General features: G+C 42.9%; 1 protein-coding gene across 1 annotated transcript; it reads right to left on the bottom strand.

The window, feature by feature from the left end:
• Positions 1–322: 322 nt before the first annotated feature.
• On the bottom strand, positions 323–23,481 carry FAH (fumarylacetoacetate hydrolase). The gene is made up of 14 exons (XM_087878085.1): positions 23,187–23,481; positions 18,095–18,205; positions 16,054–16,175; positions 14,221–14,270; positions 11,807–11,897; positions 9,917–10,014; positions 9,760–9,812; positions 8,583–8,682; positions 7,309–7,439; positions 5,427–5,502; positions 3,872–3,918; positions 3,662–3,763; positions 2,173–2,290; positions 323–476 (listed from the first exon to the last, which is right to left on the bottom strand). Exons 1-14 carry the CDS (start codon positions 23,265–23,267, stop codon positions 400–402), a joined length of 1,257 nt encoding a protein of 418 aa, XP_087734211.1. The 5' UTR covers positions 23,268–23,481; the 3' UTR covers positions 323–399.
• Positions 23,482–24,047: the final 566 nt, after the last annotated feature.

Raw genomic sequence — 24,047 nt, 5'->3', positions numbered from 1 at the left:
CGAGGGGAACCTTTACCTTTACTTACGGAGATTCTCAATCATCCAGGTCATGGTTGCAAAAGTGCTTTTTCAAAAGGCGACTGGATTTCCTTTGTTTTTCCTTGAAGATGTTTCGCTGCTCATCCAAGAAGCTTCTTCAGTTGGATAAGAAACGCAACGTCTTCAAGGAAAAACTAAGAAAGTCCAGTGGCCTTTTGAAAAAAACACCTTTGGAACACAATTACTGTTGTATTCCCAAAATATATTTGTCAAGAAAATATCAAGAAATCAGACTGCCAAAAACATTGAGTGAAGAAAAAAGAGAACATTGTAACTGACATAATGGTTTTATGCTTCTTTATGTCAAACAAACGTAGAAACATCTCCAAACTTCTCCATTTTGTATGTTTTGTCACCTTCTTAGATCGTTCTGGCAGGAAGGATTTTTCCAGAACATTCACCAAACCCAATTCGATGACCTTTTCCCTGACAGTACCCTGAAAGAAAAGAAAGAATCATTTTGGCAATCGTTAACCAATTTTAAAATTTGCCCCTTTCTGGTATACTCTCTTACATTTTCTCCTTTACATGCATTTCCTTTCCTCCCACCTCAACCAACCCATTCTGTGGCCACAGACCAGACGTTTGGGAGGGATATTCCTCCATCTGAAAGGTGATTAGTATTATTATATTGGATCTGCTTTGATCTGTCTTGAGTATAGAAGATTATGCTTTGACCACACAACAATAAGCATAAAGAGTTTTTACCTACTTGGAATCAGGTTATTTAGCAATGAACAGCTGAGATTGTTTCACCAGAGAACAAGATCAAAGAAGCGTAAGCATGTGGAACAAATCAAACATGTTTTCCTTCAATCCCTGCAGCTATATTATATATCTGAGTGACAAGAAAAACTGCCATCCAGCTCAGCCTTTTACTCAACGTGTCAACAATGCCTTTGAGAGTGAACAAGCCCACCCCGAGCTGCAACCAGAATCAATATTTCCAGAGGCCAAAATGTATGAATATTTATTTACAGGGTCAACCATCAATCCGATGAGATCCTGGACAGCAAACAACATGAAAACACGAATAAAAGCAAATGTATGTGTCCCAGGATAATGTTGCAAGATCAAATCTGGGTCGGTCACTGGGATCAGAGGTTTAGTCTTCTGAACTTTCTGACTCGTGCTGGAGCCCATCCTCAGGGAATTTCTCTATATTGGATTGAAGCCTGGGAGATGATTAGGGGTCTGGAGGCTAAAACATATGAAGAATGGTTGCAGGAACTGGGTATGTCTCGTTTAATGAAAAGAAGGATTAGGGGAGACATGATAGCAGTGTTCCAATATCTCAGGGGCTGCCCCAAAGAAGAGGGAGTCAAGCTATTCTCCAAAGCCCCTGAGGGCAGGACAAGAAGCAATGGATGGAAACACATCAAGGAGAGAAGCAACCTAGAACTAAGGAGAAATTTCCTGACAGTGAGAATAATTAACTGGTGGAACAACTTGCCTCCAGAAGTTGTGAATGCCCCAACACTGGAAGTTTTGAAGAAGATGTTGGATAACCATTTGTCTGAAGTGGTGTAGGATTTCCTACCTAAGCAGGAGGTTGGACTAGAAGACCTCCAAGGTCCCTTCCAACTCTGTTATTCTAAATGGGCCCCCTGTCAGTCAACAAGAGTGCTGATTTACTACAAGCTTATCAATTACTTAGAGACCAAGGGCTTGGCAGCACAAGGAAACAACAGCCAATTGCCAGCCATCAACACACCAATCAGCCAATAGAAAGCCACCACATATATACAACTCACAGAATAACACAAAGTACATATTCCAGTAGAGAGAAGTTCCCTGAAGCTGAGCTCAGACAAGTCTTGAAGCTTGGAAGAGTAAACCTCTGGTCCCTGTGACTGACCCAGATTCAATCTTGCAACATGAAAACATATCTAATCCATATCCAGGTTGAGGCCTCTTTTAAAACCTCAGTTCCCCAAATATCTCAGGGACATGGTCCAGAGTTCCCATAAATTAACATCCTATCCCCCAATATTAATGAATAAACAATTTCTAAGATTTCACATCAGCTTGTGTCTTCCCATCCAGATGTTTCTTCCCTTCCAGGCCTTCTCCAATCCAGCCCAGGCTAGAGATGCACAGCTCTTTTCACCGCTTACATTCACATCTGCTTACCTGTCATAATGACCTCATCTCCATCCTGCAGAAATGTTCGGGATTGATCATGCCCGAGATTGATACTTTTTGTCCCATTCCAGGACAGTTCCAACATGGACCCAAAATTCTCAGGTTCCTTCAAAAGCAGAAATCAGAAAAAAGAAAACTGAGCATCCGTAGACTTTGTAACTATTGCCCTGGCCTCTGTTTTGCAGAAATTAAGGCCACGCTGGGATTTGAAGAAAGAAACTGCTGTCAATCCTTCACCATAATTTAATATTTTATTATCTGGAATAGGAGCAAGCTGAGAGGACTTTTGGTGTTGTTATTTTTAGCTAAAGCATATAAAATCTCAGAATCTTGATAGAATAAAAGCTGCCAAGAAGAATTCTAATTAAGCTGTATCTAAATTCTACTTTTCCTGGTAGCCTACCGGTTTTTCTGTCTTCCATCCTTTATGTTATTTTCTCAAAGCAGAAAGTGAAGAATTAGCAAGAACCCAATCTTGATAAAGCATACAGCAGGATCTACAGCAATGGCTGTTCCTATGCATATACTGCAACTAGGGATACTGAAAATGGAGAACTACATGTCCCATGATGCCATCTTTCCTTGATATACCACTGTCTAAGGCAGTGATGGCTAACCTTTTTGCCATCGCATGCCAGGAGCAGGGCAGGGGTGTCACACATGCACGTGCCCACACCCATAATTCTATGCGCCCTGCCCCCATGCGTGCGACTCCCCTCGCTTCTGGCATGCAATGGCACGATAGCCCCGTTTTTGCTCTCCCCAGCCTCCAGAGCTTTTCTAGGAGTCTGGGGAGGGTGAAAACGGCCTTCCCCACCCCGCCCAGAGGCCCTCCAGAGGCTGAAAACGGCCCGTTTGCCAACTTTACTCCCCAGCCTCCAGAGCCTTTTTAGGAGACTGGGGTGGGCGAAAATGGCCTTCCTCAACCCCATGGAGGCCCTCCCGAGGCCCGAAATAGGCCATTTTCAGCCTCTGGAGGGCGAGTAAGGCCGTTTTCGCCCTTCCCAGACTCCTAGAAAGGCTCTGGAGGCTGGGGAGAGAGAAAAACGGGCCTTCCCCACCACCCCCCGAGGGTGGTTTTCCTACTTCTGGTGGGCCAAAAGGCACGCCGGAGCTGAGCTTGCATGCCCACCGATATGGCTACATGTGCCACCTGTGGCACGCATGCCATAGGTTTGCCATCACAGGTCTAAGGCCTTGATGTATGACTATAGTCATAACAAGGAATGCAATCCTGCTGGCACTTTTTTTTAACCACACTTCGATGGAGCAGAAAACAACCCAATTCCTAATGCTCAAAGCTGCAATCTCCAAGTTCTGTTATGCCCCAATCTGGAGATGAGAAAGGATCTATTGAAATGCATTTTGAAATAGTTTGAAAACCTGGTTGGCTTTAGTTCTATGGCTATTAGATTTCTCACTGCAGGTTTAAAAGTTTAAATATTTTGACAACCATTATGATCCATTCAATACTTACTGGCCCACTAATAGTTCCAGAGGCCAGAAGATCTCCAGGTCTGAGGTTGCAACCGTTAACAGTGTGGTGAGTTAGCTGCTGTTTCATAGTCCAATACATGTGCTATGTATCAAGAAAGAGAATGTTAGCCATAAAGACATATGAACATACTCTACATCCGTTTTCCATAGGTTATATGAGACATTAGATTATAACAACTTTTTCTCTTACCTTAAAGTTTGACCGACAAATATTTACCGGCTTGTTCATACCATCTCCTAAAACGAAGCAAATATTATTAAGGAAAGTAAAGAAAATGTCAAGGTTCCAACAGATGCCCTAATTAACTCATGAATCTCCAGCCAAGTTTCAAAAGAAATCCAGTTATTTATTAGGAGCAACATGTCAGCATTCAAGTGAAGTCAACTCTGCCACATGTAATTTACGGCTCAATTTTGACCCGGTTTCCCCCCTCCCCTCCTCTCAGTCTGTGTCATAAATCACATTTTCCAATGACCTTCCCCTGTAGAAACCATTCCTCACAAACTGGCTTTGGTAACCTGAGATCCAACCTTGGAAGAAGGTATGCATGGAATGTGCTCCCACCTTGCTGGCAATTCAAGAGCAGACTAGAAATGTTTTGCGAGTTGACAGAAAGTCTGTGCCCACTCTACCTTTTGAACATGATCAAAAGGGAACTTTAATCTGCATAAGCACAAATTAATTACATCTACAGGGTGTTTTTTCTTTTCATAAGTACAGGGCACCCCCTTCTGATCTGAAATGTACGTAATGCCTAAAATATTGCAATGGTATGTGGGGATTAACTTGGAAGACAAGAGGACGAGACATAGACAACCAGCTTGTACTGATGATGCTATCTAGTTGGGTAATGAAATGTCGAAAGAAAACAACCAAGCTCAGAGAGCACCAAGGACATTTCAACCCTGTCCTATAATATTCTCCTTCACTGAGACTAGATAACCGTCATGCAGAAGGACTCTCAACCCACAGAAGGATAAGGGGCACGGGGAGCACCTCAGAAAAGACCCTCCCTAGTTCTCTAGGAAGTAAAAGAAAAGGAGGGGAGAAACATTTTTGTCTTGAAAGATTCTATTATTGTAAGGTAAAGGTAAAGGTTCCCCTCGCACATATGTGCTAGTCGTTCCCGACTCTAGGGGGCGGTGCTCATCTCCGTTTCAAAGCCGAAGAGCCAGCGCTGTCCGAAGACATCTCCGTGGTCATGTGGCCGGCATGACTAAACATCAAAGGAGCATGGAACGCTGTTACCTTCCCACCAAAGGTGGTCCCTATTTTCCTACTTGCATTTTTTACGTGCTTTCGAACTGCTAGGTTGGTAGAAGTTGGGACAAGTAACGGGAGCTCACTCCGTTACACAGTGCTAGGGATTCGAACCGTTGAACTGCTGACCTTTCAATCGACAAGCTCAGTGTCTTAGCCGCTGAGCCACTACATCTATTCTTGTAACCCTACAATAAAGGTAGTGTTAGTGATGATGGTTTGTGCTACTTGTCTGAACTACATTAAAGGGTTGGCATACATCTAGGTAGTAACAGGGTAGAGATAGCTCCAAGCAAGAATCCTGATCTCCGAGGTCAAATCAACTACTTGGATAGAGGACAGGGGTTTTTTCCCCCATTCTCAACAAGAAAGTACATAGGTTCAAGACATGTTTTCAAGTCACATGTCATTATCTTGGTCTCATGAATTTGCTCCTTTGAAGCTCCTCAAGTTGTTAACTGACTTGGAACCACAACATACATACCTTTTATAGCAACGAAGAGGTTTATGTCAAAAGTATAAGGCTGGTCATCACAAAGGTAAGTCAGGGGCTTGGGGTCCTTGAAAGAATATAAGAAATATCATTCTCTCTAATACCAAGAGTGGTGCAGTGGCCTAGAGGTGGAGCTCTTGCCTCATAATCAGGAGGCTGTGAGTTCGATCCTAGGTAGAGGCAGGTATTTCTCTCTCTGGGCACAATGACAATATATCTGATGAACAAAACTCTACATTGGCAACAGGAAGGGCATCCGGCCAGTAAATATTCAGCTCCATTCAATCGTCCAGACTCCACCCCCGCAAGGCATTATGAGGCCATTAAAAGAAGATAATTCTCTCTAATAGCAAACTGAAGAGTTAGACTTCTAATTGTTTATGGTTCATGCAACACTCAGAAGTAGAAGCCAACGAAGTACCTCCTTTCCCTTTAATTATATTGTTGTTGTAAATCGTGATACATGATATCGTTTCAGTGAAGTGATGTTTCAATAAATGTAGGAGAAAGACAGGCAAAGTCTGGGGTCGAGTCAAGAGAGGAATCAGCCAGGAATCATTACATTCCCACAAGCAATCCAACTCCAGGCCCTCTTGAATTTTGGTTGCTCTTATCTAGTGCCAATTTAGTGCTGACTGTTAATTAGATTCTGAACATGAGCAATAAATCAGCTTAACTAGGTGGTCCTGAATTTTTGTCTGATGATAAAACAATTATAGATAATGAGCATCCCATTGTTTAAAAAGCTTTAGATGCTGAAAACGGAGCACCAAGGTAAAAGTTTCTCAGTATTAATTATAATTTAGGTCGTCAATATTTCAAGCATAGAATTATTTAGCTTTCCAGCCAGAGTTAAGAATAACATTAGAGAAAGAAAAAGAAATGCTGCAACTCATATCCGAAGTATTAGCTACATCTCAATAGCTTCAATCTGAAGCTGATTAAGGAATATTGAAACCTCCGTTGTACGGTGCATACGTATATGTATGAACACATGTTGGATTAATGTTAGCATGAAGCTAAATTGAATTTTGGGAAGACAGTATCTCCCAAAAGTGGTAGGGTCTGGTATCTTGGCTACTTTAAGTTTGCAATGGTGTGCCCTGTGTTTACACTTTGTACTAGGGGTGGGCTCCTGGGGGTTCAGGATTCGGGCGATCCTCTAGCCAAGAATTGTTGGGGTTCAGCGAACCCCCAAATGCCATCCCTGTCTGGCCATGCCTACCCCACCCCACCCTGCCCCCTCCTACCCACCCCTCTTCTCCCAGGAGTCTCCACACGGCCCGTTCATCATTCCAGGTAAGCGCAGGGGCTGTGTGGAGGGTCTGGCAGGGTAAAAAATGGGCCTACCAGAGGTTCCGAAAGCCCAGAAACAGGCCTGTTTCCTGCCTCCAGAGGGCCTCCAGACCCTGGGGGGAAGCTGTTTTAGCCCTCCAGGAGGCTCGAGGAAAGCCTCCAAAGCCTGGGGAGGGTGAAAAATGGGCCTCCCAGAAGTTCCAGAAGTTTGGAAACAGGCCTGTTTCCGGCCTCCGGAGAGCCTCCGGACCCTGGGGGAAGCTGTTTTCGTTCTCCCAGAGGCTCAAGGAAAGCCATTGGAGCCTGGGGAGGGTGAAAAACAGGCCTTCCGGAACTTCCAGAAGTCTGGAAACGGGCCAGTTTCTGGCCTCTGGAGGGCCTCTGGACCCCGGAGGAAGTAGTTTTCACCCTCTTGGGGGCTCAAGGAAAACCTCTGAAGCCTGGGAAGGGGGAACACCCCCCCCACCATGGTGTAGGCAGCCAACTAGGCCACACCCACCATGGCCACACCCACCCAGCAACGGGGCAGCGAACCCGTTGCTAAAGGATCTGAAGTCCACCCCTGCTTTGTACCAACCTGGATAGGATTTGGCAGTGCAAAGGGCATCAGAGCTTCCATAGTGACAACCCATGGAGAGATAGTGGTGCCAAAACTCTTGCCCAGGAATGGACCTAGGGGGACATACTCCCACTTCTGAATGTCACGAGCTAAATGAAGAAAACAAAAGCAGAGAAACCTTCAGGATGAAATCATTGCCACATCACAATTGTGTCTAAAATCTCTGATTTGTTTGTGAGCAACTCTCTCCCCTTCTCTCCCTCAAGCTTGCCCCACAGAAGCCTCTCCTATCCTATCCCCCTTCTCTCCCTCAGGCTGGCCCCACAGAGACCTCTCCTATTTTATCTCCTTCTCTCCCTTTCAGGTGGGGAGTAGAATGTCTAAACTCTCAGCCCACAGGCTGGATGAGTCACGTGCTGCCCAAGTGGCAGTTGGAACAGAGTTCTTTTCAGGTGGGGAGGGGGAGTAGAACGTCTAACTCCTTAGCATCAGAGTGTATTAATAATAATGTAAGAAATACTAATGGTCTGATGGTCATTTTGAAAAAATCCTTTCTTAGTGAGCACCTAGAAGCCAAGAGGAGCCTGTAGTACAGTGGACTAAAGCACTGTTATTAACATCTGCTGCTTGCAATTACTGCAAGTTCAAATCTCACCAGGCTCAAGGTTGACTCAGCCTTCCATCCTTTCAAAGGTAGGTAAAATGAGGACCCAGATTGTGGGGGGCAATAAGCTGACTTTGTATAAATATACAAAAGTATGAAGGCTATTGCTTAACGCATTGTAAGCCGCCCTGAGTCTTCGGAGAAAGGTGGCATATAAATTAAAAAAAAGCAAAAAAGCAAAAAAGCAAGAGGAACATACGTGCCAAATTTCAACTTTGTAGGCTTTACGGTTCTGGAGATTTCATGATGATGCGTGAGTGGTATTTCACAGATAGATAGATAGATAGATAGATAGATAGATAGATAGATAGATAGATAGATAGATAGATAGATAGATAGATAGAGATAGATAGAAAGATAGAAAGATAGATAGATAGATAGATAGATAGATAGATAGATAGAGATAGATAGATAGATAGATAGATAGATAGAAAGATAGATAGATAGATAGATAGATAGATAGATAGATAGAGATAGATAGATAGATAGATAGACACAGAGATGTAGCTGCACATCTTTCAGCCAAATCTGGATGGTTCTCAGTCAAATCTGGAGCAAATCTTGTGAGTTCTGCCTAACGTTGGCCTATGGTCTACCATCAAAGGAAAAAAGATTAATGGTGCATTACCGCTCCAGTCGTTCATGAGCACCATTCCAAAGATGTGTTTGTGAGCTTCACCAATGGGGATGGGTACTCCAAGCGTGTTTCCAGGTCCGACGAAAAATGCCTGGAAAAAGTAGTAGGAAACTTTGTCAGGCATTATCAGAAAAGCATATCAAAAGCATACGTTCAGACAACTGACCTGGAGATGAAACAGACAGGCTCCTGAAAATTGTCCCAAAGGTGCTTTTTCAGGAGGCAACTGGACTTTCTTGCTTTTTCTTTGAAGACGTTTCGCTTCTCATCCAAGAAGCTTCTTCAGTTCTGACTGGATAGTGGGGGAATGGAAGGATTTATATTCCTTGCAGACAGCTGGTCATTTGCATCCTTTTAGTGGGTCGTTGAAGCACTTGGAGGTTTATCTGTGTCCTCGAAGTCACCTGAGTAGTGCAAATGGTTCCTGTAGTCTGCAGTTTTTCCTCTGGAAAACCTGAGGACACAGATAAACCTCCAAGTGCTTCAATGACCCTCTAAAAAGATGCAAATGACCAGCTGTCTGCAAGGAATATAAATCCTTCCATTCCCCACCATCCAGTCAGAGCTGAAGAAGCTTCTTGGATGAGAAGTGAAAGATCTTCAAAGAAAAAGCAAGGAAGTCCAGTTGCCTCCTGAAAAAAGCACCTTTGGGACAACCATGATCTGAATCTCTACAGGCTCTTGACAATTCTTGATCAAAAACCTCAACAGACAAGAATGGAATAATGAAGTAATATTATCTATATTATGATTCTTTTCTGTAATCTCTGCCTAGTCAGCTCCAGATCTGGCCTTACATCAATTATCCAGATCTTGGCATTTCTGGGATCCCTTTTTCTGTTCCCCACACTTCTCCCCTCCATTGCAAATTATACAAAGGAGGATCCAGAAATGACTATATAATTTTATTTTGCTCCTGGGTGGATGTCTTTTGTTCTCCTGCTGCTTTAAATTGCCGTGTCTACAAAATGCTCTTACTGCTTTGATTCATTTAGCATCAAGTTGTAGCCATGTGTGTGTTTGTGTCTGTGTATTGTCTGTGCATGTATTAACTGAAAGGTACAGCAGAAATGTATTTCTTTTTCTTTTTTCTTTCTTAAATGCAAAGGGGATGTAGAGAGTGGCAACGAAAGAAGAATGAGGAACCTGTAAGAAAATACAACCTCACCATTTCTAATTCAATATCCAAACGCTTGGAAGCAGAAAGAAGTGGACTTTTACCTGCGATTTAAACAGAATTCATAAATGTGGGGGGGTGGGGTTCCCATTAAAAAAAAGAACAATTAAGTACCGAAATTTGCAAGTAGAAACCTAAAAGGACTCACTGTCATTAGGACAGATTTGGCCCACCGGTCTTCTGATTGGGGTCCCAGATATGACAACAGAAGAAGCACGTCCATGGTACCCAACTGGTAGGTGCAACCTTGGGAAACATGGATCATGTGTTAAAAGCACATCTCACTTCTAATCTCTGGAGGGGTACAGGTAGTCCACAAGTTATAACAGTTCCTTTTTTTTTTTGAAAAAAGTTTTTTTCTTTTTTAAACAAAACATAAAAACATCCATCATCCATTCCAATTACATGTAGTGTGTCGGTCGGTTACAAATCTTTTGTGCTTCATCTCATATTCATCATTACAAATTCTCTAATTTCTCATATTATCAATCTAACATATATATCTTTATATCATTATTCTCATTTATCATTCATTTAACAATGGCATTTTCATCCCATTAAAATCATTTCCATAAATTGTATTAAAACATCTATTCAGTGGTGGGATTCAAATAATTTAACAACTGGTTCTCTGCCCTAATGATTTCTTCCAACAAGTTCACCAAACTGCTCAGAAAGTTAACAACTGGTTCTCCCGAAGTGGTGCGAACCGGCTGAATCCCACCACTGCTCCTATTTCATATTTCATTTCCATGTGTTATTATCTAGCCATTTGTAAAATAAATCCCATATTTTATAGTATTGTTTATCTTCCTATTCTCTAATTTCAAATGTCAATTTGCTCATTTTAGCACATTCCATAATTTTCCTAATAACAACAGTTCCTTTAGTGACCATCCAAAGTCACAACAGCCCTGAAAAAAAGTGACTTAGGACCATTTTTCACACTTACGGCCTTGTAGCATCCCTATGGTCAAAATTTGGATGCTTGGCAATTGACTCGTATTTATGACGGTTGCAGTATAGCAGGGTCGTAGGATCCCCTTTTACGACCTTCTGACAAGCAAAGTTGACAGGGAAGCCAGATTCACTTAAACAACCGTGTTACTCATTTAACAACCACAGTGATTCGCTTAACAACGGTGGCAAGAAAGGTTGTGAAATGGAGCAAAATTAATTTAACAACTGTCTCACTTAGCAACAGGAATTTTGGGCTCAGTTGTGGTCATAAATTGAGGATTATTTGTATCTTAACTTCCAAGTCTGGTAATTAGATATGTATAATAATCTCTTGCCCAGATGATAATGGCCTTCTCTTTGTTGCCCTTCCAAATTCAATGGGGAGGGACTGCAGCAGTGGTGAAATCTGTACCGGTTTACTACCGGTTCACTGGTTGCACATCAGTGGTGGGTTTGGTCCAGATTCACACTGGTTCGGAAGAACCAGTAGTAAAAATTTGTAGTAGTTCGGAGAACCAGCAATAACATTGGCTGGCCACACCCCCGAACCAGTACCCGGCCCGGTCGCCGCTCAATTACTCCGCCCACCTCATCAGAGTTTTGTTTTTGTTTTTAACTTTTAAAAGCATTTTTTTCTACAACCTCTTCGGCCGAAAAAATGCTTTTAAAAGTAACTATCAAACTAACTACCCAACCAATAGATAACTATTGGGTCCTGCGATAGATAACTAGATCAAGCGGCACAATTTGCGGATCACAAAAGCCTAAACTTTGGTCCCTAATTTTATTTATTTATTCATTCCTGGATTTATTTTTGTGGTCCACAAATTGGACAGCAAACTGCCACCCAACTGACATTTTCAGAACATTTAATTCAGCCTCCATTCAATTAAGTCTGAATTACAATTGCAGCAAGCCTGTTCCAATTTTTGTTCTGGCCCCAACCAAAGGTCAACGCCCTCGAAAATGCAGCACCTAGAACGCAGACAATAAATTGCTGCAGATATTCACCCAAATCAATCCGATAAATTTGGTGCCCCGTATCTTCTGGTTCAGAGAAAGAAAGACAGTTACTGACCAGTTGGGCATCAGCGCATTCTCCTTTCCTCGAAACATCATCCCGACGTTTGTTGCATGTTGCCGAGAAGAGTAGAAATCTGTGTAATCTCCTAGAAGGAGAATGAATGAATGAATGAATGAATGAATGAATGAATGAATGAAAATAGATAGATAGATAGATAGATAGATAGATAGATAGATAGATAGATAGATGATAGAGGTAGGTAGGTAGGTAGGTAGGTAGGTAGGTAGGTAGGTAGAGAGAGAGAGAGAGAGAGATGATAGATAGATAGATAGATAGATAGATAGATAGATAGATAGATAGATAGATAGACAGACAGACAGACAGACAGACAGACAGACAGATAGATAGAGGTAGGTAGGTAGATAAATAGAGAGAGATGATAGAGGTAGGTAGGTAGGTATATAGATAGATGATAGATATAGATAGATAGATAGATAGATAGATAGATAGATAGATAGATAGATAGAGATAGAGATAGATAGATAGATAGATAGATAGATAGATAGATAGATAGATAGATAGATAGAGATAGATAGATAGATGGATGATAGAGGAGGTAGGTAGATAGATAGATAGATAGATAGATAGATAGATAGATAGATAGATAGATAGATAGATGGATGGATGATAGAGGAGGTAGGTAGGTAGGTAGTAGGTAGGTAGGTAGGTAGGTAGATAGATAGATAGATAGATAGATAGATAGATAGATAGATAGATAGATAGATAGCAATAGCAATAGCACTTAGACTTATATACCACGTCACAGTGTTTTCCAGCCCTCTCTAAGTAGTTTACAGAGTCAGCATATTGCCCCCAACAATCTGGGTCCTCATTTTACATGGTAGAGATAGGTAGGTAGGCAGGCAGGCAGGCAGATAGACAGACAGACAGACAGACAGACAGAACAAATGTCTCACTTAAAAATAAATTTTGGGCTCCACTGTGATTGTTAAGTTGAGGATGAGCTGTGTTTGCTTTTAAAGGAACTTTGGATCAACACAATTCTTCTACTGCCCCCTGGTGTTCTTCAACGGAACCTTTGGCTTACTCTTATATTTGTGTTTATGTTTGCATCCATTTCCAGTCCCCTTTCCAGTAGTGAAATGCTCTCGCTTTGGACCGGATCGCCCGATCCGGTAGCGATGGAGGCGGGTGGTTCGGAGAACTGGTAGCAAAAATCCCTGCCTCCACCCCACCCCACCATGTCCAGCTGAGCCGCACAATCATCAGAGGCTTTTTTTTAACTTTTAAAAGCATTTTTTCTACAACCTCTTCGGCCAAAAAAATGCTTTTAAAAGTAAAAAAAAAAAAAGCCTCTGATGATCGCTCGGCTCAGCTGGGATCGTCAAAAGCTTTTAAAAGCATTTTAAAAGCTTTTTTCTTTTAAATGCCTCTGACGATCCCAGCTGAGTTGCCTGATCGTCAAAGGCATTTAAAAGAAAAAAAAGCCTCTGCTGATCAGGCAACTCAGTTGGGATCGTCAGAGCCTTTTGAAAGCATTGTTTTTTACAACCTCTTCACCGAAAAGGTTGTAGAAAAAATGGTTTAAAAGAAAAAAAATGGCCACGCCCACCCAGTCACATTAACCCCCCCCACCAAGCCACGCCCACAGAACTGGTAGTAACAAATTTTAGATTTCACCACTGCCCCTTCCCCTTCCCTGCCCATCCCAATTCTCTTCCGTTTGATTGATATTACTGGCTGTAAAAGCTATGCAGGAAGGACTCACCATTTTTGCCCCCTTCAAAAATCTGGTCTTATCAAGTCAGATCTGAGAAGCAAGTCCGATGCACAACACTCTAGCAGGTTTCTTGCAAGCCAAACATTAACCCCCACAAGAATACCACTGGGAGGTTCAAGTCTTCTTTTATGCACAGGAAAGTAGTTTACCCTTTCTTTTATAAAAGAGTTTGAATGGCAGATTTCAGAATCTGATCACTTTGCCGGGGAAGAAAGGAGACAGAAGAAAATGGGGGAAATGCACGCACACAGGGTGGAAGAAGCCCAGGGGAGGAAGAAAGGAGAGAGAGAAATGGGGGAAACACGCAGACAGTGTAGAAGTCACCCAGGGACTGGGGCTTGATTGCAGACTCACCCAGGCAGATCAGGGCCGCTCAGCTGGGCTGCAGGGAGAGAGCTGCGGGGGTTGCAGCCGCGGTGGCAAAAGCAGGCAACCGGGCTGGCCCGCAGAGACCAGGTGGTCGAAGCAAGCGAGAGAGACAGACAGGCAGCAGCAGCTATGCCGGGTGAGCAGGCAAGATGAGGAGTGATTGGGTGGGGTGGGGTTGGGCCAGCCAGAATTTTAACAACCGGTTCTCCCGAACTGGTCTGAACCGGCTGAATCCCACCACTGCTTTGCTCTTCTGTCCTTACGAACTATCGAGAGGTTCTACATTCAAAGAACTTACCAATTTCAGCTGGAAGATGCATTATTGCAGACGTTTGAGGTATAAATACTCTGGGGAAGAAAGGAAAGGAAGCAGGACAAACATTTTATTCTCAAGAAACAACTCTTCTGAAATTTCCTCCATTCCCTACCAGTAATCCAAGAATTTAGACTAAGAGGCTGGATGTCCTCAACGTTTCCTTGGCTTTTAAAGGATAACTCACTTCTACCAAGAGAAGAGGATATTTGTAGCTCAGGGTTGCATTGTGGGGTCCTCAGTGTCCTCTGAGCCTGGTTGTTTTCTTGCAGATGTTGCCCAACTAAGTAACAACACTACATCAACCTTGCAAATTTGCTAATGCTGTGCCCATCACTTACTTACTCTTTACGCACAGTCAGGAATCAAGTAAGTTGGTTAATGGCAAAAGTCAAAAGTCAATAAGTCAATAGAACAGTGGATGAGACTGTTTCCCTTGTCCAGGGAATTGCTGTTTAAGGGCACACTCCAACTAGGTAATAAGCTAACTGCTGTGGCCCACCAGCAGCCAGCAGAGCTGGCAGCATATTCGGACAGTGAGGAGGTTGGGGAGGAACATGGGCCAGTCCTGGAGTCTGGGGAAGGCTCTGATGAGGGCTCTGTGTCAGAGGCAGAGAGGGGGCCAGGGCCAGATGCCAGTTATCAGCTGCCTTCGGAGTCAGACATCAGTGAGGCAGACGAATAGCTGGAGCCTGTTCCCAGTGTGCGCATACACAGAGTTGCCAGATGAAGGGAACAGCTAAAGAACGAGGGTCGACTTGGGAGTAAGACGATAAATGCCCCCCCCAGAGGGAATAAAAGAGGAGTGAAAGGGGAGGAGAGTTTGCAGGAGACAATTAGTTCGCCTAATTGGTTCGTGACTCTCTGAGACTCCTTGCCAAGTTTTTGTTGTGGCCCCGCCCTCTGAGCCTATCCATCGGAGGAAGAAAGCTCCGAGCATGAGGAAGAGGAGTCAGCCAGGCCTCCCTCTCCAGGCCCCTCCCCTCTGGCACTGTCTCAGGTGCGGCCGAGGGAGAGGAGATTAGCAGGGAGACAGGTGTCTCGGATGAGAGTGAAGGAGAGACATCATTCCTGGACGCACGCCTCCGAAGGCGTGATAAATGATTGTAGCAGCTCAGGAGGCGTGCTAGGGATTAGAACTGAGTCACTGGACCACACCCCAGAGACTATATAATAGAGGGTGGTGGCCAGTGATCCCTGTGACGAACAAAAATAAACCTTGGATAGTCACTAGAGCATCGTCTGAAACTGCTGAGAGGAATATTTATTTTTGTTGGACTCTTGTACGCTGAGTATATTATCTTTCTGTTTCTGTGGAAATAAAAGCACTTGGCAGACGGTGTGTATATCGCTGCCAAGTTGGAGATAAAGACCTGGGTGTGTGCCAAGTGCTTCCTTAACCCTCGGCTGGCTGTGTTTGTGTGTGTGTGTGGACGGGGACAGATCAGTTTTGAAGATATCAGCCTGGCAGCTCTCCAAGCCAGATAAGGTCTGTGACTGTAAATTCTCCCTTGAAAGACTTTGCTGGATGTGAATGAGAGGAATTCACTGTTCGTTTAATAAAAGGGGTTTTGTCGGGACCAGGATTCTGCTTCGTGCTTTTTGGGGAAGCCTAGATCAGAACACTAACTCTTTGATTCTGACATTTTTTAAAAAATAATCTTTATTTACATTTTTCATTAAAAAACAAAACAAAACAAAACAAAACAACACACTATATATTCTGACATTTTGGAAACCATTGTCACTGCACTCCCACTAAATTGCACATCACTCATACATGCACCAAATGTACACACTGGTTCTGTATTCAAGTACCTTTTGCGCAACTCTGCGTTATCTCTGAGTGTTGGTTCTTTGTCAGAGAGAATCTTTTGCAGCCATGATCTGGCCTCGGTCCAAGCTTCCCAGCCCAATGCCATGAAAGCATTGAGAGTTGACTGAAACAAAGGTAAAAGGAGAGAAATCACGTTTTCCCAGGCTCCAATACAGGATATGGACAACAAGCTACTAAGAGATCCCAATTCCATGATGTGCAACCTGGAAGCCATTTTTCCACCCCAACACTTGGGTCTCATCTCAGTCAGTTCTCTCAAGTCATGCTCAAGAACCTGATATTACACCAGACAGTAGAATAGAATAGAATAGAATAGAATAGAATAGAATAGAATAGAATAGAATAGAATAGAATAGAATAGAATAGAATAGAATAGAATAGAATAGAACAGAACAGAACAGAATATACAGTAATTCTTTATTGGCCAAGTGTGATTGGACACACAAGGAATTTGTCAAGAACAAAAGATAGATGAAAACTGTTTCCCCCATCAAAAGTGAGTGACTCGGAGCTCTTTACCTGCATGGGCAGGAGAAAAGGATACAAAAATTTAACGTTTGGTTTCACTATAAAGAGCAGCCACTGGAATTCTTTTGCAAAATCTTCATGAGCTTTTCTACAAAGAACCCATGGATTGAAGCTTGCTGTTTCTTGGAATACAGCCTTCCATTCTAGCTTGTTGAGAAAAACCTGAAACTTATCTCCATCGCTGTTGCTCCCGTCTTCCTTGGAGTCAAACATGGACCTGGTGGTGAGGTTAAGTCTTGAGAGCAGTGGCTTCGAGATGAATGAAGATGAGGGACCTTGACACAGAAGGGCCAACCAACCATTTCACTGACTTAATTCATAAGCACTGTGTTTTTTTAAGGGCGTCATCTAAGATTGCAAAGTCCAGAATCTAAATATATAAAAGTTCACCACTGCCTACTAACGTTTTACTTCACTCTCTCCAATGCAATCATCCTCCAGATTATGAACATTAACTTCCAGATTCCTGGACAACACCTTGACCAGAAGGGCTGGCATAAACTTTGAAATCACTCACGGAATCAAAGGATTATAGAATTAAAAGGAATGGCAAGCATCTTGTCTGATCTTCTGCAATATGCAGGAAGACCCATCAATCCATCCTTAAGAGATGCCAAGCAGTGGTGAAATCCAAATTTTTTTACTACCGGTTCTGTGGGCGTGGCTTGGTGGGCATGTCAGGGGAAGGATATTGCAAAATCTCCATTCCCACCCCACTCTGGGGCCAGCCAGAGGTGGTATTTGCCGGTTCTCCGAACTGCTCAAAATTTCCGCTACCGGTTCTCCAGAACTTGTCAGAACCTGCTGGATTTCACCCCTGATGCCCAGCCTCTTTGTTAAAACCTCAAAGAGATGAACAGCACACAAGCTCTGCAACAATGGTGGGTTCCTCCCAGTTTGGTCCGGTTCGGCCAAGCCCGTAGCGGTGACGATATGACATCACCGAACCGGTTCTCCCCCCCGCCCTCCTACACACACCCCACGTTATTCTTACCTTTTATTTGGTCCCACCCCCAATCTATTGCTGCCTCCTGAGTCCCAGCTGATGACTAGAGGGAAAAAAACTGTTTAAACTCTTGCCGCAGGGCTTCAAAGGGCCGCCCTACAGCTGATCAGTGTTAAAAGCAAACAAATGAGCCGGGTCGTAAATGCGAGGACTGGTCGTAAGTGTGAAAAATGACTGACTAACTAGCCACACCCACCTAGTCACATGACCTCCAAGCCACACCCACAAAATAAGCCACACCCACAGAACTGGTAGTAAAAAAATTTAGAACCCACCCCTGCTCTGCAAGTATTCTATTGATCTTCAAAATTAATCCTGGTACCCAAATCTAACTAGTTCAGTAAATAACCACTGTGTTTCGACTATTATGGTTTTCAGAAGCAGCAATCTGGTGGCGAGCCCTTAAAAATCTAAGAAACCCACCAGTAGTTCAGTTTGACTGAAGATGACATTCTGTAAAATGGTTCTGCTAAAAAAAACACCGATACCTGCTCAAAGACATGGTGTTGCTTTGAAAGGACAGGTCCATCAAAGAGATGTTTAACAGCATTGAGGTCCAGCACCTGATCACCAATGGCTACTCCAATCCTGTGTCTGGGCTGCAAGAGAGAGAAATACACATGAGAAGCAGAAGTTTCTCAGCTGCTATTCCGGCCAACCAAAGTAATCTTGATTATCCATAGCTCCCAAAAGTGAATTGGGAGAGAAGGAGAAGGGGGCCATTGAAAAACTCATTCTGTTTCACGAACAATTAAAGCTTTAAAGCGGGTAAGAGATGATGGTTAGAAAGGGAATATGTTTAAATACAGTAGTGGCATAATCAAAATTAGACTAGGGATGGAAACTAGAGAGAGGGGAATTAATAGAATACACATTCTTATATAATAAGGAGAAGTAATAATAAGAAGGAAAATTAAAATTTGAATGACGGTATTACTAAGTATACTTAAATAATATGGCGACTGGCATTAAAATAATATATTGAACTATTGATTAAATAAATAATGAAAGATTTATAATTCAGTATGAATATGTGAACGTTTGCTAAATGTAACAAATATGATTAAAATATTTTATTTGTATTAAAATGGATGACATGCAGAATATGGTGTTTGACATAAAAACAACATATTTGAAATATTGAATAACTAAATAATGAAGGATTATAAATTGAACAAGCAAATAATGGAAGATTTTAATTTAACATAAATGTTTGTATTATTATTAGAATTATATAAGTTGCTAAATGTAACAAATATGATTAAAATATTTTATTTGTATTAAAATGGATGACATGCAGAATATGGTGTTTGACATAAAAACAACATATTTGAAACATTGAATAACTAAATAATGAAGGATTATAAATTGAACAAGCAAATAATGGAAGATTTTAATTTAACATAAATGTTTGTATTATTATTAGAATTATATAAGCTTGCTAAATGTAATAAATATGATTAATAATATTCTATTTGTATTAAAAGGTGTGACACTTAGAATAGGGTGACTCGCATAAAAATGACACCTTGAAATATTGAATAACTAAATAATGAAAGATTATAATTTAGTAAAAATATGTATATTATTACTAGAATTATATAAGCTTGTTAAATGAAACAAATATGATTACTATTTTATTTGTATCAAAATGTATGAGACTCAGGTGCCACACTGTTCACGCATTGATATGTTTGTAAAAAATAAAAAACTTGAAAAATCGAAAAAACGCCTTCTGTTTCTCTGCAGATGACTCCCATCAAAAATAAATACCCAGAGAGAGAATTGGGGTCGGAGAGCATAAAACTTTTAAATTTTGGGGGGGGGGGAATCTCATTTATTTATTTATTTATTTATTTAATCAAATTTCTATACCGCCCTACTCCCGAAGGACTCAGGGCGGTGAACAGCCAAGATAAAATACAGATAATACAAATATTAAAAATCCCTTAAAATTATTAAATATTTTGGCCGAAACACAGATTAAAACACCCAATTTATAAAGTCACGAATTAAAAAATTTAAAAAATTTAAAAGAGGGGAGTTAGGCCAGGCCAGCTTGCTGAAATAGAAAAGTTTTGAGAGTACGGCGAAACGTGCGCAGGTCCGGGATCTTCCGTATCTCTGGGGGGAGCTCGTTCCAGATGGTAGGTGCCCCCACAGAGAAGGCTCTCCCCCTGGGGGCCGCCAGTCGACACTGTTTGGCCGACGGCACCCTGAGGAGCCCCTCTCTATGGGAGCGTACTGGTCGGTGAGAGGCTGTTGGTAGCAGAAGGCGGTCTCGTAAATACCCCGGTCCGATGCCATGGAGCGCTCTAAAGGTGGTAACCAAATGTTCATCCCTTGAATGCTTGTCCCTCTGTTAACTTTCAGCAAACAGGAAAGTTAATATTTAACTTACGGCGTAGAATTCAATGGCTCTGGAGCTACTGATTTTGGTAGCCCTCCAAGAAGCTAAAATTTTCCCATATTAGCCCCGCACTTTAAGACTTTATGAATGGCCAGTTGTTATTATCATTGGAGAGGTATCATAGATTTAATATTGACGCAATCAGAGGTTCTCCTCAAAGGAGCAGAAGAGCCTTGGTACTACAGTGGTTTAAAGCACCCTGTTATTAACACAGCTGCCTGCAATTTACTGCTGGTTCGAATCTCTCCAAGGCTCAAGGTTGACTCAGCCTTCCATCCTTTCTAAGGTAGGTTAAATGAGGACCCAGTTTGTGGGGGCAATAAGCTGACTTTGTATAAATATACAAAAGTATGAAGGCTATTGCTGAATGCACTGTAAGCCGCCCTGAGTCTCCGGAGAAGGGCGGCATATAAATCAAATTAAAAAAAAAAAAAAAAAAAAAAAAGATTGGCTTTGAGTTGTCTGTTAAATTAGTAACACGGTTGTTAAGTGAATCTGACCTTGGTTGCCAGAAGTCACAAAATTTGATCGCATGACCTTGGGACACTGCAACCCAGTGGTGAAATCCTGCCAGTTTTGTCCGGCTCACATGAGCCGGTAGCACCAGCGCCGCGTGGTTCGGTGAACTGGTAGCGGCGGTAGCACGAGGCTCCGCCCACCTGCCTGGACGTCGTTACTTCCTGGTTTTTAACCCTCTGCGCATGAGCAAAGCCTTCTGTACATGCACAGAGGGTCAAAAATCAGACGTGACGATGGTGCGTGCACTTCCGAACCGGTAGGGAAGGTAAGTAGATTGTAGATTGTAGAATGTAAATCACGTGAGTCTGGGGATGCTGCAATGGTCCTAAGTGTGAAAAATGGTTATAAGTAAGTCACTTTTTTCAGTGCTGTTGTAACTTCAGATAGTCACTAAAGGAACTGTTGTAACTTGTGGACTGCCTGTATCCCTCCAGAGATTAGAAGTGAGGTGTGCTTTTAACACATGATCCATGTTTTCCAAAGTTGCACCTACCAGTTGGGTACCATGGACATGCTTCTTCTGTTGTCATAACGGGACTCGGGTGGGCTTCAAAAATTTTAGCAAGGGGTTCCCTGACTAGTTGCTGGGTGGGTGTGGCCTTTTGCACCATGGGGGGTGGGGTTTGCCCTCCCTGGGCTCCGGAGGCTTTCCTCAAGCCTCCGGGAGGGAGAAAACAGTCTCCCAGGCTCCGGAGGCCCTCTGGAGGCTGGAAGCAGGCCCATTTCCAGCCTTCCCAAATTTCCGGTAGACCCATTTTTTTGCCCTCCCCAAGCCTCCGCACACGCGTTGCTCTTACCTGCATCCAAAACAGGCTGCGTGGGGACTCCTGGGAGGGGAGGGGCAGGATTAGCGGGGCCAGCCAGGAGTGGGATTTGGGGGTTCTCCAAACTGCACAGAATCTTAGCTAGATTCTCCCGAACTCCTGCATACCCCCAGCAGCCCACCTCTGCTGGGACCCCAATCAGAAGGTGGGCCAAATGTGTCCTAATGACAGTGAGTCTTTTAGGGCTCTACTTGCAAACTTTTTTCAGTGCCGTTGTAACTTTAAACGGTTACTAAGCGGACCACTGTAAGTCAGGGACTAGCTGTATTTTATGAGCAAATTCGCCAAGCTTAGAAACCAGTTAAGAGAAGGTGGGAAAGAGGTCAACTCTTCGCAGAAAAATCATAGCGGCTAACTATCAATGGACACTTTGAATGCAGGGGAAGGGGGAGTGACTGCAAGGAGAGACAGAAGCAGAAGCTGCACAGTTTATGAAACCCTCTCTAGGACTCTAGAGTCATAGGGCTGGAAGAGACCCTCAGAGGCCTTCTAGTCCAACCCCCTGCTCAAGGCAGGAGCCGTATACCATCCCAGCCAAGTGGTTGTTAAGTCGCTTTTTGAAAACCTCCAGTGGCAGTTAAGAAGTAAAAAAGAAAATTGTCTTCCAAAATTGACAGGAGTTTTTTTTTTGGCGAGATCTGTCTGTCAGGGCAACCTGGTCTACCCAAATATGGGATGGAGCATACTGCTTCCATATGCAGCCCGGGTTCGAATCCCAGAAGGATATGGTTAGCTGACGAGAGCTAAATAGCTTGAAATAGATCTATACGAGTCTCCCTTTATTTCTTTGTCGGTAAATTCAACACAAAAACTCCAGAGGTGGAGCATCCATAACCCCAGGAAGCAAGCTATTCCATTAATATTCCATGAGCCTGGATAGCTCAGCAGACTAATGCATTGCAATTTAACTCCAGCTGTCTGCAATTAGTAAGTTCGAATCTTGCCAGGCTCAAGGTTGACTCAGCCTTCCATTCTTTCTAAGGTAGGTAAATTGAGGACCCAGTTTGTGGGGGCAATAAGCTGACTTTGTATAAATATACAAAAGTATGAAGGCTATTAATTAACGCATTGTAAGCCACCCTGAGTCTCCCGAGAAGGGCGGCATATAAATCAAATTAGAAAAAAAAAATTGCTCTCACTGACGGAAAATTTCTCCTTACTTCTAGGTCTAAGACTTGACATTCTCAACCAATTAACATTTTTGGGACTATTCCAATTATAATTTTGCCACGACTACCACATGCGGTGGCTGAGCTTGTCGATCGAAAGGTCGGCAGTTCAGCGGTTCGAATCCCTAGTGCTGTGTAATGGGGTGAGCTCCCGTGACTTGCCCCAGCTTCTGCTAACTTAGCAGTTGGAAAGCACGTAAAAATGCAAGTAGAAAAATAGGGACCACCTTTGGTGGAAAGGTAACAACGTTCCATGCACCTTCGGCATTTAGTCATGCCGGCCACATGACCACGGAGACATTTTCGGACAGCACTGGCTCTTTGGCTTTGAAACAGAGATGAGCACTGCCCCCTAGAGTCAGGAATGACTAGCACATATGTGCAAGGGGAACATTTACCTTTATCACACCCCAAATAAAGTTATGGAAATTAGTATCTGTCCGGTGGATTTTTAAAGATTATTTTCCCAAGCATGTTCCCTTAAAAACCAACAGCAGGGTTGATGACGGTCTCCGCTGATCGTTAGACTTAGTGGTGTTGCAATTTCCCAAGGCAAAGTACCCGAATTGGACTCCTAGGACCCATCGGGATCAATAAGACACAGAAGGAAAACAAGAGAGATGAACTCAAAGTTAAAAAAAGTAATTTGTTTGCTTACCTCGTCTCGCGTGGAAAAGATTCCGTAGGGCAGGTTTTGAATGGGGAAATGGGAATTCTCGTCCACTTTAATAAAAGACATGCTGCTTTGATCTTACAGGCACAACGGAGAGAGAAAGAGAGAGTTTCCAGATGTTGCTTGGGTTGCTAAACCCCTGTGGGGGCCCTCCCTTTTTCAATATGAAACAGCCAATCAGTCTTGTTTCTTCTCTCCCACCCTCACCGAATTTGCAATCTACAAAACCAGGAAGTTAAACAGTACCAGATTTGCACATGACGTAACAGCAGCCCCAGCTGCAGCCTCCCTCCCTCCCTCTTTCACTCAAATTCTTCCTAAATCCTTCCCCAGCAGATTCAGCCTACAGCAGGGGTCACCAACCTTTCGGAACAAAGGTGGGTTTCAGCAGGTTCTGACCAGTTCTGGAGAACCGGTAGCAGAAATTTTCAGTAGTTCGGAGAACCGGTACTAAAAATACAACTCCCTTTTGAAGGTTAAATGTTGTCAGGCAGAGTTCTTGCGATCCTCCATGTACTGACACAAGATTCCTTTGAAACTATGGATTTTTAAAAAATTGTTAATTAAGGCAAATTAATTAACGTGTAATTGACCTTTCATTCAGAGGTCTGAAAGAAACCCAATCTGGACCTACAGGATAAAAACTCTTGTAGACCAGGAACCTAATTCTTTTTCTAGGCAAGATATTTGAGCCAGGAGTAGTCAATCAATCCCCAGTTTCCCTTGGATGAAACTGATTTTCTAGATCAATTTCCATTTGTATTCAGGGGAAAAAAAATGTAGGACAGAAAAATTTTAGACATTCTAGGGACAACCTGGGCCAGCAAAAGCGGGAGTGTGACCCTG

Source organism: Pantherophis guttatus, chromosome 13, assembly GCF_059756535.1.
Source record: "Pantherophis guttatus breed Tessera chromosome 13, ASM5975653v1, whole genome shotgun sequence".
Lineage (NCBI taxonomy): Eukaryota > Metazoa > Chordata > Lepidosauria > Squamata > Colubridae > Pantherophis > Pantherophis guttatus.
This window is presented reverse-complemented; position numbering and strand designations above follow the sequence as displayed.